Source organism: Marmota marmota, unplaced genomic scaffold (genome assembly GCF_001458135.2).
Source record: "Marmota marmota marmota unplaced genomic scaffold, marMar, whole genome shotgun sequence".
NCBI lineage: Eukaryota > Metazoa > Chordata > Mammalia > Rodentia > Sciuridae > Marmota > Marmota marmota.
Window position 1 is genome coordinate 15,236,623 of NW_025999960.1, and position 16,855 is coordinate 15,253,477.

General features: G+C 44.1%; 1 protein-coding gene across 1 annotated transcript; it reads left to right on the forward strand.

Annotated features, from left to right (window-relative positions):
• Positions 1-316: 316 nt before the first annotated feature.
• On the forward strand, positions 317-9,693 carry LOC107148601 (tubulin alpha-1C chain). The gene is made up of 4 exons (XM_015493307.2): positions 317-539; positions 675-823; positions 3,928-4,888; positions 9,579-9,693. The coding sequence occupies exons 1-4, from the start codon at positions 419-421 to the stop codon at positions 9,590-9,592; spliced, it is 1,245 nt and encodes a 414-aa protein (XP_015348793.1). The 5' UTR covers positions 317-418; the 3' UTR covers positions 9,593-9,693.
• The last annotated feature ends 7,162 nt before the right edge of the window (positions 9,694-16,855 follow it).

Sequence of the window (16,855 nt, forward strand, 5' to 3'; positions counted from 1 at the left end):
TTGGTTTAAAGAAAAAATTCTCTTTTTTCCCTTTTTTTGCACTCAGAGTGAGTGCCCCTGGATTAATCCTATCACTAAACTATATCCTCAATCCTTTTTATTTTTGAGATGGGTCTCACTAAAGTGCTGGACTGGCCTTAAGTTTGTGATCTCTAAATTAGGTCTTCAGTAAAGATTTTTGCTTGTGAAATAGTCCCTGGGCAGGAATAGCCTCCAAAAAGTCTTTGAAGGTTAATTAGTCATTTAGGTGTGAACCCTTCCCAATTTCTCATCTGATGTGTCATATTCTGACATTTTTCCTTTCATCCTCCCACAGCGTGAGTGTATCTCCATCCACGTTGGCCAGGCTGGTGTCCAGATTGGCAACGCCTGCTGGGAGCTCTACTGCCTGGAACATGGCATCCAGCCTGATGGCCAGATGCCAAGTGACAAGACCATTGGGGGAGGAGATGACTCCTTCAACACCTTCTTCAGTGAGACGGGTGCTGGCAAGCACGTGCCCAGGGCAGTGTTTGTAGACCTGGAACCCACGGTCATTGGTGAGTTGATGGATCTGTCCTGGGTTCTCCATTGATCACATAAAACATATTGTCTTTCTTACCTCCCATCCCCTCACCAGAGTTGAGCAGGTTTGTGCAGGTTATTAATGAGGAGTGACTGGTTTCCTTTTCCAGATGAAGTTCGCACTGGGACCTACCGTCAGCTCTTTCACCCTGAGCAGCTCATCACAGGCAAGGAAGATGCTGCCAATAACTATGCCCGGGGCCACTACACCATTGGCAAGGAGATCATTGACCTCGTCTTAGACCGAATTCGCAAGCTGGTAAATATAGCTTTAAAGTGGGATGAATGACAGTTTTATTTTATAATTTTAGAGACCAAACTGTGATCATCATTCTTTTGCAACTAAAATGAGATTTGGTCTGCTCACTAAATTAATTGGGCTTCTTAATTGTATAGTCCTGGGTTATGGGAGCAGGAGCAAATAATCTTTTCCCTACTTCTGCATGTTATAGGAAGCAGATTTGGGGCAGTTGGTGATCATTCGGTAAAGATAGTTTACCTGGTGTCAGGATGAGAACCAGGAAGGCTTAACATTTTCACTAACAAAACAATTAAACTTCCTTGCTTCAAGCTGAGACATACCCCTTTTTAGATCATCTTAGTCACGATGTGTAGGTGGCTGACTCCTACATGTAGCCAATTGATTGTTCCTGCAATACCAGCTACTTGGGAAGCTGAAGGATTGCAAATTTAAGGCCAGCCATGGCAACTTATACCCTGTCCCCAAATGAATAAGGGCTGGGGATCTAGCTCAGTAGTGGAGCACCCCCGAGTTTAATTCCCACCCAGTACTCCCCCACCACCACACACACAAAAAAAAAAAAGAAAAGAAAAAAAAAATCTGGGCTTGTCTCTGTTAATGAAAGTCCAGGAATAGAGGGTGTAGTTCAGTGGTAGAGTACTTCCCTTGGCATGCAGGTGGCTCTGGGTTCAATCCTCAGCACTAGTGTGGTGTGGAGGAAGCTGGGGAATTCAGAACCCAAGAAGCCAGTGTAACATTGTCTAGAAACAGCCAACAAGGGGAACCTCCAAAAAAAAGCTAAAAGAGTTGGGAGAAGCTTCCTTATGACAGAAACAAAAATCAGTCATTGAAACTTTGAAGTTTTAAGATGTGATCACAGAAAAGTAATACCCTAGTTTGTCTCAGATCTCAGCATTGCTGGCTCTGTGGCAAGAAAATCTTAAGCCACTTGTTTGTCTTAGGAAAGTTAAGTGTGTTGTTTAGATGATTTTAATTAGGAGCCTGGCAATCAGATGACTCTTTGCTCTTTATGCATATGGGCAGCCTGTAAGTAATTAACCAAAAATCAAGCACTGAAACTTGGGTAGAGTAGCTTATCAGGAAAATCACATTATACTAAACTCAGCCCCAAAAGAATGTCCTTGCACCACCATTTATGGCTTCATTCTTTTCTCAGATGTTTATCTGAGGCTTCTCAGCAAAATTGGGTTAATGGTTCCTATGCTTGCAAATCAAGCTTCAGTTATAAGTATGGTCTGAAAATCAAGAAGGATCTGCCTTAAGGGACAAATCAACCTAGTATAAGCCATTTAGGGTTCTGTGGTGATGTTTAGTTCCAAAACCATTGCATTTTTCCTTTGTTATTCTGTGTATAGGATGTTTAATGGGTATAATCAGCAGACTAGGATCTGCCTCATAGATGGATCTCATGTGTTACTCAGAGTATGGATCCACCAGATAAGTGAAATGAGGGATCAGTAGATAATGTCAACAAATCTGAGCTCCTTTAAGAAGGATTATCAGGGCTGGGGTTGTGGCTCAATTGTAGAGTGCTTGCCTCAAATATATGAGACATTGGGTTTGATTCTCAGTACAATATATAAATAAATAAAATAAAGGTCTATCAATAACTTTTAAAGGTCTATCAATAACTTTAAAAAATATATTTTTTAAAAAAAGGATTGTGTGCTAGGTGTGGTTGGGCACGCCTATAATCCTAGTGGCTTGGGAGGAGGATTGAGAGTTCAAAGCCAGCCTCAGCAAAATTGAGGTGCTAAGCAACTTAGTGAGATCCTGTCTCTAAATAAAATACAAAATAGGGCTGGGGATGTGGCTCAGTGTCAGTGTTCGAGTGCCCCTGAGTTCAATCCCTGGCATCACCCCCGCCCCAAAAGGATTGTCAACACAGTACTTCCTTTGAAAGGTCAAAATGCTGTTTGTTAGTCAGAATATCCCATATGAGTGGGAAAACTCCAGTAATCTGAGATCTCAATGAATTTGGTAACAGTCATACAGTGAGGAACTAGTAAAGCCAGATCCATACCCAGCCTGACTATCACCAGAGCATTGGAACTTGACTATTTTGTCGTATTTTAACTCAAAAACCCCTTCCAGGTCTTTAATATTTATTCTTAAGTTTTAGATTGACACAATATCTTTATTTTACATTTATGTGGTGCTGAGGATCGAACCCAGTGCCTCATGGATGCTAGGCAAGCACTCTACCACTGAGCCACAACCCCAGCCCCCCTTCCAGGTCTTTGAGACATCCTTATACTTATCTGATAATCCAAGACCTGTGGTGACTCTCCAGCTGATAAGTTACCAGAAACAGCCCTGCCCTCTTTGGTGGGGGTGGAGTGTCTCACTGAGTTGCTTAGAGCCTTGCTTTTGCTGAGGCTGGCTTTGAACTCTCAATCCTCCTGTTTCAGCCTCCCAACCCACTGGGCTTACAGATGTGTGCCACCATACCCAGCCAGAAACTGCCCTCTTGGTCCAACACTTGGATCTGTGTTCATCCTAGATCTTTTGATTCCTCCTCAGGAAGTGCAATTGTATCATTTTTTTTAAAAAAAAGCTTTTATTTTTCTATACTAGGGATTAAACCCAGGGGCACTCTACCACTGAGTTAATCCCAGTTCTGTATTTTGAGACAGGATCTCTGCTACTACATTGCTAAGGCTAACCTTGAACTTGAGATCCTCCTGCTTTAACCTCCTGAGTCACTTGGAATATAGGCATGTGCCATCATGCCCAGCAGTATATCACTTTTAAATCTGCCTTTTAAGCAGATTTTCCCTTCAGTTTTAAAAGCCCTGTTAGTAAACTGGGCATGGTGGCACATGCCTGTAATCCCAGTGGCTTGGGAGGCTGAGGCAGGAGGATCACAGTTCAAAACCCTCAGCAATTTAGTGAAGCCCTAGACAACTTAGTGAGACCCTGTCTCAACAAAAAATAAAAAGGGCTGGGGGTGTGGCTTAGTGGTTGATATGCCCTGGGTTCCATCTCCAGTACCCTAAAATAAAATCCCTGCTGGTCTAATCATTGATTTATAGAAGTTCATTACCATCTCCACCAGATGTCTATCAATGATAAAATTAACTTTTTTCCTTTTTTTGCAGGCTGACCAGTGCACAGGTCTTCAGGGCTTCTTGGTTTTCCACAGCTTTGGTGGGGGAACTGGTTCTGGGTTCACCTCCCTGCTGATGGAACGTCTCTCTGTTGATTATGGCAAGAAGTCCAAGCTGGAGTTCTCCATTTACCCAGCCCCCCAGGTTTCCACAGCTGTAGTTGAGCCCTATAATTCCATCCTCACCACCCACACTACCCTGGAGCACTCTGATTGTGCCTTCATGGTAGATAATGAGGCCATCTATGACATCTGTCGCAGAAACCTTGACATTGAGTGCCCAACCTACACTAACCTTAACCGCCTTATTAGCCAGATTGTGTCATCCATCACTGCTTCCCTCAGATTTGATGGAGCCCTGAATGTTGACCTGACAGAATTCCAGACCAACCTGGTGCCCTATCCCCGCATCCACTTCCCTCTGGCCACATATGCCCCTGTCATTTCTGCTGAGAAAGCCTACCATGAACAGCTTACTGTAGCAGAGATCACCAATGCTTGCTTTGAGCCAGCCAACCAGATGGTAAAATGTGACCCCCGCCATGGTAAATACATGGCTTGTTGCCTGTTGTACCGTGGTGATGTGGTCCCCAAAGATGTCAATGCTGCCATTGCCACCATCAAGACCAAGCGCAGCATCCAGTTTGTGGATTGGTGCCCCACTGGCTTCAAGGTTGGCATTAATTACCAGCCTCCCACTGTGGTTCCTGGTGGAGACCTGGCCAAGGTACAGCGTGCTGTGTGCATGTTGAGTAACACCACAGCCATTGCTGAGGCCTGGGCTCGCCTGGATCACAAGTTTGACCTGATGTATGCCAAGCGTGCCTTTGTTCACTGGTACGTGGGTGAGGGGATGGAGGAAGGAGAGTTTTCTGAGGCCCGTGAGGACATGGCTGCCCTAGAGAAAGATTATGAGGAGGTTGGAGCAGATAGTGCTGAGGGAGAGGATGAGGGTGAAGAGTATTGACCTTGCTGCTATGATTTCACACTCCATTGTCTTGGATTTGTCTTATCTGTCTCTTTTAATCCTGAGCTATCAATAAAAGCATTTCCATTTTAAATGTCAAACTGGCTTCTGAATCTCAGTGAATACTTGACCTGCCTAAGACCAATTGAGGCTGACAGATAAGCTACCTGAAGAATTGACTGATATTGCAAATACCTACTGTGTGCAATCTAGACCTGAATTGATGAAGGGTCATAAAGTTTTTTGTTGAGTCAGTCCCTCTTGAACTAAGAGGCTGTGAATCACCTGTAGATATTAAAATGAAGACTCTTAATTCTGTAGATTTGGGGTTTTTGCTTAAGGTACTATATTTTATTACTCATTAGAAGGACTTGCTATGTTAATTTGTTTTATACTTAGACAAAACTTACAGTGGCACATACTGAATTAGAGTTATTGGTTGGAGTAAGCAGGTCTAGCAGAGACAATTTTAATTGTCACAGGTTGATGGTTGATAATGGTTTGGGGTTTTTTTTGTACTGGGGATTGAACTTTACCAAGGGAAATTTACCACTGAGCTACACCCTCAGCCCTTTGAAATGGTCTAAGTTGCTGAGGCTGGCCTCAAACTTGGTGATCCTCATGTCTCAGCCTCCTGAGTGAGTCACTGGGATTACAAGCGTGACCCACCACAACAGCTCCGTTTTGGTATTTAAACCTAATGTATGTTGTGGAGAAATTTTGAAGTAGGGAAATTGTTTCTGTAGAAAAGATTTGAAGAATATTCATTAATTTGGACCCTCTACCAAGCACCTGTTAGAAGCAGTATGGTACTTGAGGTCAGAGGGATAAAAGCACACCTATGTGTGTGGCTGTAAAGCTTGAAGATGGGTATTCATGTGTCTGGTGTGATCTGCAAATTTTGAATTGTCAATGACTGAAAAGCCAGGTGGTGTGCAGAGGAAGCCAAGTTTGATGCTTGGGTGCTTCCTGCATGGAAATAACTAAACATAGTGGCCTAAGATGGATGGGGGCATGCAGAGTTGCAGACATAAGTCACTTGTTCTCCATGACTTCCCTTGCTCTGATGGTACATCATTACCATCTCTTCCCTGCTGGTGTTTTGTACTCCTTACCACTGCTTGCTTCAGCCCCTCTGAGGAGCACATCAAGACTGGGGATGTGGTTCAGTGATTAAGTGCCCCAGGGTTCAATCTCTCTAATACCCACCCTCCCTACCGCACCCCCCAAAAAAAATTGCATGTTATATATGTGAACATAGCATGACATACTTTTAGTATCAGATAATCTTTGTGCTCAGTGAAGTTTTTTAGGGGTTTATGCCCCATCTCTAAGGACGAATTGACCTATTGGTTCTTCTCAGAAGGACCACATTCTTTCTGCAGCCAGAGCAGGGGAGAGGAGCTAGAATGAAAATAAAACTTGGAGAGGTTGGCCAGCGGGTTTCCCAGAGACCTCCTAGTCCAGGAGATCTGGGTACCACAGTTCAAGCACCATAGCAAACAGGATGCCTTCATAAGAGAAGGAACAGACAAATTGCTTCAGCCAGTGTGACACCCCACCATACCTTAGAGATCCATTCTCTGAACCAGTGTTTCCAAAGCAGTGTGCCTTGAGAATGGGATTAAGGGGTGCCCACACATGATCCCTTCAGCCTTCAGAATGATGTGGGGAGCCTGGAGAACTGGAAGCCCTTTGACCAGGAGCAACACCCTCTAATTACCTCAGAAGCCTTACAGATGAATTGTTTTATACTTGTGTCAAGATTTGAAAAGAGTTGGAAAGCTTTCAACAGCCACAGCAGCATAAGGTGAGAGAAGAGTTTAGCTGAGAAAAAAATGTTACAGTAGAATAGAGCCTGGGGAATTGGAAGAGCAAAGTGCCACGGTTGGGGAGGGATCTGCCCTTGTAATGATGATTTCTCCTTTCCTGTGTGGGTGGGAGAGTGAATAAAAGTTAGCCTGCAGCAAGAACAGATATACCCCAAGGTCGAGGTCACTGCTTTGTTGCTGACAATCATCTGGTCTGCCCTTGAGCACAAATGGAAAGTCTGGACTCAAAACTGCAGCGGATGCTGATGCCTGATGGGAATAAATGGACACAGCCTAAGAGGATACAGGCTTCTGAGGTTGGCTGTGGCCCCAGATTCTGGCTATCCAGACAGAGGGCATAGACTGCCCTTACCTGACCTACTAGAGGAGCCAGCTGCTTCCACAACATGGTGGCTGCTAATCACTTGAGGGTAAGAGGACCTGGGCGGAGCTGCTCTGACCCCAGGCTGAGGAAGAACAGAATGATTTTGAGGGACTGGAATGCCTGCCTATGGTCTGCAGTGTTAAAACCTTCAGGCACTAGAGAGTTAAAAGTCCAGCTTTTGCAGTGATGCATGCCTGTAGTCCTGGCGACTTGGGAAGCTGAGGCAGGAAGATCACAAGTTCAAGGTAACCTGAGTGACTGAGATCCTGTTTCAAAATAAAAGGCTGGGGACTTAACTCAGTGGTAAAGCATTTGCCTTACATGGGTGAAACTCTGGGTTCAATCTCCAGTACTGCAGAAAAGAAAATTAAAAATTTAGCTGGGAAAGAGCTCTGCCTTCAGGCCTCCAACTTCTATAAGGTTGTATGGCTTACCTGATTTGGGTGGTTGGTAGTGGGGAGGAGAAAATTCATAGCTTTGGTGTTTTTGTTTTTGCATTATTGGGGATTGAACCCAGGGGTGCTCTAATACCAAGCTACATTCCCAATTCTTTTTATTTTTTATTTTGAGACAGGGCCTTGCTAAATTGCCAAGGCTGCCTGGACTAGTGATCTTTCTGCCTCAACCTCCTGAATCTCTGGGATTACAGGTGTGCACCACAGCACCTGGCCAACTTCAGTGTTTTATAATCATCACAGGGCTGTTTACCCAGGGAGGGGATATTATTATATCCTTTGCCAAAGCTCAGAGAGATTAAATACCTAGCCTAAGGCTACAGAGCAGTAGAATTTGACCCCAGAATTCTGACTCCAAATCAGACTCAGAGGAAGTCACCTCCACATCTGGCAGCCTTTTCAGGCCAAGGACATGAGGCCCACAGAGGTCAGGCCCCACTTAGCGGGAAGGGCACTGGAGCACTGGATGGAATCACAGCCACTAAGAGGAGATCTCATTATGTCATTATTGTCAGGACACCTCCCAGGAGTCCTCCCAGGCAGCAGGCAGATCCAAAGTGGCAAAGCCAGCAGGTCCCCACCGTCAAGCCTGAAGCTTCCCTCCTGAGGGCATTTTTGTTCAGGTCTCCTAATATTTAGTGCACTGATTCTAAGATCATGGGGTGTTACCATGTCCCAGCTGCTGCCACTTGCCTGGATTCCTGCTGACAAGACTCTAGGCAACATGCAGCAAGACAGCTCATACCTTGAATGTTGCCCCCAGAAGCCCCGGGGCCAGGATGACCAGTATCTGTCACCTGAGGCTACAATGTGAAGCTGGCAAAGATGACCCGGGCAGATGGCTCCTGGGTGTCTAGGAGACTTGACAGCAGAAGCTGAAGGGAAGACAAGCCCTGTGTTGGGGTGGTGGGAGTAAGAATTTGCCCTCAGCCCCATGGAGAAATTTTCTTTTATTGACATCTCATTATCCTGTCACTGCCCCCATTCATTTGAAGAGCCTAGTGTCTGAGTTTATCAACCCGACGAAGGTTCTGGGAACATGTCTTCCTCTAACACCCCCTAAGTCTGTAGCCAAAAGGAAATATTCAGAATCAACACACCTTACAGAACTGGACATGTCTGTCACAATAGAGAACATGCATTTTTTAAATACTTGTCTCACCAGAAATTTTTTGTTGTGGTGGTGAGCTGCTGCTGAGGATCCAACTTAGGTCCTCACAGAAGGTAGGCGAGAGCTCTGCTACTGAGCCACACCCACAGCCCCCCAAAATTTCCTCTTCTCTTTTTAAATTTAGGACAGGATAGGACAGGCAAGGCAGCGCATGCCTGTAATCCCAGCAACTTGGGAGGCAAAGACAAGAGAATCACAAGACCAAGGCCAGCCTCAACATTTTTTGGACTGGGGATTGAACTTGGGTGCACTCAACCACTGAGCCATATCCCCAGCCCTATTTTGTATTTTATTTAGAGACAGGGTCTCATTGAGTTGCTTAGCGCCTCATTGTTGCTAGGGCTAGCTTTGAACTCACCATCCTCCTACTTCAGCCTCCTGAGCTGCTGGGATTACAGGCGAGCACCTCCTTACCTGGTTCAGCCTCAGCAATTTAGTGAGAGCCTGTCTCAAAATAAAAAGGGCTAGAGATGTGGCTCAGTAGTAAAGCACCATAGGTTCAAACCCCATACCAAGTAATAATAGTAAATAAATAAATTAGGACAGACCATAGAGAGAATAAAAAGTTTTCCTAATTACACAAAAGTTTTGTCTACATTGACAAATCAATTTGAGTCATGGAGGAAGAGTGGGTACAAATATGATCTCACTGCTGTCACCCTGGGCCCTCCTCCCTATGCTTGTCTTTTCTTATCAAATATCTCATTGGGCTAGCAGATGTCTAGAGAACATAATTTTTTTTTTTTTTTTTTGTGGTGCTGGGGATTGAACCCAGGGCCTTATGCATGCAAAGCAAGTACTCTACCAACTGAGCTATATCCCCAACCCTTAGAGNGCTGAGGGAGAGGATGAGGGTGAAGAGTATTGACCTTGCTGCTATGATTTCACACTCCATTGTCTTGGATTTGTCTTATCTGTCTCTTTTAATCCTGAGCTATCAATAAAAGCATTTCCATTTTAAATGTCAAACTGGCTTCTGAATCTCAGTGAATACTTGACCTGCCTAAGACCAATTGAGGCTGACAGATAAGCTACCTGAAGAATTGACTGATATTGCAAATACCTACTGTGTGCAATCTAGACCTGAATTGATGAAGGGTCATAAAGTTTTTTGTTGAGTCAGTCCCTCTTGAACTAAGAGGCTGTGAATCACCTGTAGATATTAAAATGAAGACTCTTAATTCTGTAGATTTGGGGTTTTTGCTTAAGGTACTATATTTTATTACTCATTAGAAGGACTTGCTATGTTAATTTGTTTTATCCTTAGACAAAACTTACAGTGGCACATACTGAATTAGAGTTATTGGTTGGAGTAAGCAGGTCTAGCAGAGACAATTTTAATTGTCACAGGTTGATGGTTGATAATGGTTTGGGGTTTTTTTTGTGGTGCTGGGGATTGAACCCAGGGCCTTATGCATGCAAAGCAAGTACTCTACCAACTGAGCTATATCCCCAACCCTTAGAGAAAGAGAGAGAACATAAATTTTATCATTCTAACAATCATTTCCAGTTCTTTACATTTGATTGATTGACTAATTCATTCATTCATTCATTCGTTCGTTCACTCAATGTTATTGAGGCACTTATTTGGTGCAAGTCAATATTTTTGTCCCCTTTGGATTGTACATATAGATTACACATGCACAAACCTAATTCAAGGCAGTATATGCCACATGTCACAGAAGAGACTATCACATGCAGCAATCACTATTGCATATCTATCCCAAAACCATTCTTCCAGACTCATTGTTGCACCTGCCAAAACAACTGGGTTCTCTTCAGGTGTTAGGCACTCAGTGCATCAGAAGGGGCATGGCCTCCCCACCACCAGAGTCAATCTATGTCCAAACTAACCAAGGCAATTCTAGTGCTCTTACCACGGATTGGTTAAGGAAACAGCAAGTGATGAGTGATGTAATTATGGAAATGAGGAGTGAGGTAATGTCTGCTGGTTGGGGAATAAAAGGAAGGTATTACTGGAAATTTTTTTTTTCTCTTGAATAGGAATGCAGAGAAAGGATTTTCTCTCTTCTAACCTTTGGACATTATTGTGGGAGTATATGATGGTTGCACAGGATGCTTCAAGTTGCTGCAGTGCAGCCATCTTGTAACCACAAGGGAACAAATATGAGAACAAAAGCTAACAACTTGAGCATGGCAGAGCAGAAAGATGAACTTGAGTCCATGATAGGGTGCTGAGCCCTTGACTATATTTAATATAGTCAGAAACTGCTCTCTCTCTCTCTCTCTCTCTCTCGTTATTTTATTTATTTATTTTTTATTATAGGAGATTAGGACACTGAGTTGGCATTCTCAGGGATTTGTGCATGTTAGGCAAGTGCTCTACCTCTCTGAGCTATATCCAAGCACTTGAATTGGCTCTTCTATTGTTTACTGCAAAAAAACAAAAAAGATTCTAATTAAAATAAAAGCTTTATGCAATCCTTCATATGAAATTTTAGTAAAATAATGATAAAAAAACTAAATTCCTTTTACTTTGAAACAAAGTCTTACTTTGGCCAGGCTGGTCTCAAATCTCTGAGCTCAAGGAATCCTTCCACCTCAGACTCCCTGGGATTAGGCTATGCACAAGACAGCTGGCTTAGGGCCCCTTAATTTAATTCAAATGATTTTTTTTTTTCATAGTACTGGAGATTGAACCCAGAGCTTCCTGTATGCTAGTGAGCACTCACCACTGAGCTACATCCCCACTCCTTTTTATTTTATTTTGAATAGGATATTGCTATGTTGCTGAGGATGGCCTCAAACTTGAATCTTCCTGCCTCAGCCTCCTCAGTAACTGTACACTCACAGTACATGTGAGCCACTGTATTCAGCTTTAAGGCCCCTTTAAATGTGTGTAACTCCTTTTCCAGAGCAAACAGTACCTTGAAAGAGTAAAAATTCCATTTGAATTCATCTTCCTTCCATTCTTTCCAGGAGTCCTGGCCAAATTCAAACCAGAAATCAAAAATGTTTGCAAAATATATGCCACTGTCTTCCTTTTAGTAGGCAACTATGAATAGGGGCTTGGTTTATCTGTGGAGGTATGGAAGAGCAAGGAGACTGGCTCAGAATCATCACCCTGAAACCTGACACAAATAGTGAACCTAACCCCAGGACCTCCCACATCTTCTAGAGAAGATCATTGAGCTGTCCTTGTAGACAACGGGTGGTGACATAAACAGGTTAAAGATCTCAAGGTGAGGTCATCCTGGATTACCTGGGTGGGCCCTAAATCCAATGATCTCTGTCTTTATAAGAGGGAGGCGAGAAGACATAGAAGCAGAAGACCACATGAAGGCACAGGCAGAGATCAGAGTGGGCCACAGCCAAGGAATTCTGGGAGCTCCCAGAAGCTGGCAGAGGCAAGGACAGATTCTTTGCCCCGATAGCTTTCAGGACCATGGTTTTGGACTTCTGGATTTCACAACTGTGATAAAATAAATTTGTCTATTTTTTGTTTGTTTGGGTACAGGGTATTGAACCCAAGAGTGCTTAACCACTGAGCAACATCCCCAGCCCTTTTTTTAATTTTAAGACAGGTTCTCTCTAAGTTGCTAAGGGCCTCACTAAGTTGCTGAGGCTGGCTTTGAACTTGCAATCCTCCTGCCTCAGCCTCCTGAGCCACTGGGATTACAGGTGTGTAACACTGCAACCTGCTGGCAGTTTATTTTTTTAATATTTATTTTTACTTGTAGGTGGACACAATACTTTATTTTTCTTTATTTTTATGTGGTGCTGAGGATCGAACCTAGGTGAGTGCTCTACCACTGAGCCACAGCCCCAGCCCATCCCCAGCTGGCAGTTTTAAGCCAACAAATTTGTGGTAATTTGTTATGACAATGCCAGGAAACCATTTAACACAGTAGCACACACCTGTAGTCCCAGCAACTCCAGAGGTTGGGGCAGGAGGATTCCATAAGCCTAGGATTTTAGGCCAGCCTGAGTAACACAATGATATCCTGTCTCCTAAAAAAAAAAGTCATTACCTTGATTTATCCAGGCTTCAAGCTCTGACTTCTGACTCATCTCCACCCCTCAAACCTTTCCTACTCTCCACCCTTGCCCACTCGGTTGAGCCTCACCAAGCACAGCCCAGCCTCATCCCTCTGTTCTGACTCTTCCCTCTGCCCAAGTGACAACCAAATATAACTTGTGATCTTTGAATCATAGATTAAGAGAAAATAGCTGTGAAAATTTTGAATTTGAATATGGCCTTTTTACTAGATAACACTTATATTGATGTTAAAGATCTTAAATTGGCTAATAATATTGTGATTATGTCATGCTGGGACAAATTTGACAATTGGTAAATCTGAGAGAAGGGCTTACTGGGGTCCATGGTAGTATTCCTTCAACTTTTCTCTGGGTTCCATGGAAATTTAAATAAAAATCATAATCCAGGGCTGGGGTTGTGGCTCAGTGGTAGAGTGCTTGCCTGGCACACCTGAGGCCCTGGGTTCGATCCTCAGCACCACATAAAAATAAAAAAAAATTAAAAATAAAGATATGTGTCCATCTACAACTAAAAAAAAAAAAAGGTTTAAACAATCATAATCCTCAATCCATAATACTCAAAATGTCAGCATTAGAAATCAAATTTGAAATGCAGATTATAGAGTCAGAAAATCTGGAATCTGCTTTTTAACAGCCCCTAGGGATTCTGAGGCAGGTCCCAGTCCACACTTAAAGTGTTGCTTAGCATTTTGTAGTGGAATGTGCTTACAGGTCCAGCCCCTTGTCTTCTCCAGCTGAGGAGTCTCTGGCTGGAAAGGTCAGGCAGGCTGTGGAGATGCGGTTTCATGGTAAGAGCAGGAGTGGAGGTTGTGGGCGGGGTAGATGAGGGGCTGAGGTCCAGGATAGCTTTTGCCCTCCTGCTCTAGCTTTGCCTTCTGAGGGAAGAGAGGAGGCTCCTAGAGCCCAGGGGAAGAATGCTATTGCAGCTCCGAACTTCTAATACTAGTACTGCTACGACTCCTTTTTATACCTCCTTGGATAATTCTCATCTGTAAAAAGGATGCCTCAAAAAATAACTGTGAGACATCCCCCCAAGTTAAAACGTTCCAGTGTCCCTGAGTCTTCCACTCCTCCAGCACAGATGTATTCAGATGGCAGACACGTTGTTCTGGCCTCTGACCAGCAGGTGGCAGCAACACATCTTTTTATCTTGCTCACCAGCACCTGAAAGAGATTCAGGTGCCTCACATTTGCACTACAACACAAGAAGCAAGTTTAAGATCTGATCGCTATCCTCAAAGATCATATTGTTAGGGAATGGGAAGTCAGACATATAAATCAATAACTATTTCACTAGCTGTGTGACTTTGAGCAAGTTACTTAACCTTTTTGTGCCTCAATTTCTTCCCATTGTATTCTGTAAAATGGGAATAGTATCTAAATGATAGGGTTATTGTGAGGATTGGAAGTAATAAAGGTGTAAAATGCCTACCATGATACTTGGCATCTATGAAGCTTAGTTATTACTAAATAATTCAATAGGAGAAAAGATGAAATGGAAAAAGTGTCCAGGGTACTCCCTAACTGGGAGGGTTAATGCCCCCAAATGGAAATAATGGGGAAAGAATTCCACTGAAGCTATTCTGTCAGTGTGGACCCTGAAATCCACTGGGCTTGAAAATCACTCCTGAAAAGTGGGGAGCTGGATTCTTTATGGGTGAAGCTCCACTTGGATCCCAGAGCCCAGCACATCAGCAGGGCTGCTCAGGGCTTGATTTCCTAGAAACAAGCACTGTAAGACTCCAGACAAGCACCGTCATCTCTCTGAACCTCAAGTCCTACCTAAGTGGTGGGGAAAAGGGACCTTGGGAACCAAAGAACAGTGCTGAATTCCTAATCTGGGACAGAAACACCCCCATTGCCAGGGATTGCACCCAGTGGCATGCTACCACTGAACTATAACCTCATAAAATACACCTTTTTGTATTTTATGTTGAGACAGTGTCTCGATAAATTGACCAGGCTGGCCTTGAACTTGTGATCCTCCTGCTTCAGCTTCCAGAGTAGCAGGAACTACAGGTATATGACACAGGGCCTGGGTGGCAAAGGAATCTTGGGGAGGACACTAGCTTTTCCCTGGTATGTGGAGTGGAGGTGTGAGCCAATCCTCAACCTAAGGAGCAGGACCCCAGATGATAGTACTCTTGTCAGTAACCTAAACTTTGTTGTTCATCTTTCTTTTTTTTTTTATATTTATTTTTTAGTTTTCGGCGGACACAACATCTTTGTTTGTATGTGGTGCTGAGGATCGAACCCGGGCTGCACGCATGCCAGGCAAGCACGCAACCACTTGAGTCACATCCCAGCCCCATTGTTCATCTTTCTTGAAAATCCCCATGTGCATTCAATGGTTGTTTCTCTCAGAGCCTTCAACAGAGCAGCCAAGGGAGGCAGGAGAAGGAGGGGTAGTGATAATACTGGCTGGTGCTTATACAGCATGTACTATGGGCCGAGTACTAAGAGCTTCACATATTATAACTCATCAAATCCTCCCAACTCTATGAGGTAGGTACTATTATTATTATCTCCATTTATGGATAAAGAGGATGGGGTGAATAGAGGTTTAGTCACTTATGAAAGCCCAAAGCACACAGCTTATCAAATTGAGCAATCATGTTCAGAGTTCTGGGACACTAAGGAAGGATGAGGCTATCCCTGTCCCCAGTCATCAGCCAGGCATCGCTAGGCTCCTTCCATCTCAGGTCCAGCACTGCTTTTGGCCACTAGTTGAGACAATCCAACAGAAGCCCAGATCCTCACTGTACTTAGGGGCTGACAATATCACTTGGGAGATTAGTAATAGTAAAATAATAAAAATGTAGCTCAGGGGCTGGGGTTGTGGCTCAATGGTAGAGTGCTCACCTCGCACGTGCGGGACCCTAGGTTCCATCCTCAGCACCACATAAAAATAAATAAAATAAAGGCATTGTGTCCAACTACAACTAAAAAATAAATATTTTTTTTAAAAAGTAGCTCATATTTGCAGCCTTTACAATGTGTGTCCTAAGCATATCCATATATTTATTCATTTAATCTTCCTAATACTACAAGGTAGAAGCTACAGTTATCTGTATTTTGTTGAGATGGAGGAACAGGCCAGGCATGGTGGCACAGGCCTGTATTCCCAGCAGCTCAGAGGCTGAGACAGGAGAATCATGAGTTCAAAGCCAGCTTCAGCAACTTTGTGAGGCCTTAAGCAATTTAGCAAGACCCTGTATCAAAATAAAATATAAAAATGACTGGGAATGTGGCTAAGTGGTTAAGCACCCCTGGTATTGAAAAAAAAAAAAAGATGGAGGGAAGCCTAAATTTGTACAATAGAGAGTAGGGGGACCTGGAGAAGAGTGGCAGTTGGATTGGATCTTACCCATGACTTTTCCCACCTGTCTTCCTGCTCTAATATCTCCCAGGCCTGGCTTCTTTCCAGTAAGCAGAGGAGCCACCTCTGCCTGGCAGTTTCCCCTCCAGGTTCTGGTCTTCCTCACTCCATAACTGGCAGAGCCCTACTGAAAGACCCTCTGGTCTCCTCTCCTCTGAGGCATCTGAGGGTGGGAAGGGCTTAAGTAAGAAAGGGGATAGGAACTCCACCAGGGACTCCCCAGCTTGAGTCCCCTCTACTTTCAGAGGCCAGGTCTACACCAGCTCCCTACAGACAGGACTTGAGCTGGTCCTCCCCAGGCCTTGCCTGCCCTTCAATACAGGGTGCAGTGCTGGCTTTCAGTTAGTTCCTGGAGGGTGGGGCTGAATATGCGGTAGATGAGGCTTCTCACCAATGGCTGCTGGGACTCAGAGCCCAGGGCTGCGGCAGAAAGCACCAAAGTTTCCCCAGCCCCCTCCTCACACCTGCCAAGCTCCTAACCAGAAGTTAGGACTTCTCATGAGACCACAGGGATAACTCCCAGTTAGTTAAGAGTTAGGATGGTTTATCCATCCTGTCCCCTTTCTCCCATCCTCCTTCTTCCCATTTCCCTGGCAACCAAACCAGATCAAGGAGAAAGACCTGGCAGCTGTGCAGGGAGAGACTAATAGCCCGGAAGGAAGGAGGGGCCTGGAAAGCAGGGGGAGGCTATAGGGATGTGAGCTAGCTAGCAGGGCGTTGGCTCTGGCCCAT

Bases quoted from the DNA above. Each gene is read 5' to 3' on its own strand.
- LOC107148601 (XM_015493307.2), top strand. From the start codon at position 419: ATGCCAAGTGACAAGACCATTGGGGGAGGAGATGACTCCTTCAACACC. The intron at 540-674 runs GTGAGTTGATGG...TTCCTTTTCCAG, and splicing joins CCTGGAACCCACGGTCATTG to ATGAAGTTCGCACTGGGACC. The intron at 824-3,927 runs GTAAATATAGCT...CTTTTTTTGCAG, and splicing joins TAGACCGAATTCGCAAGCTG to GCTGACCAGTGCACAGGTCT.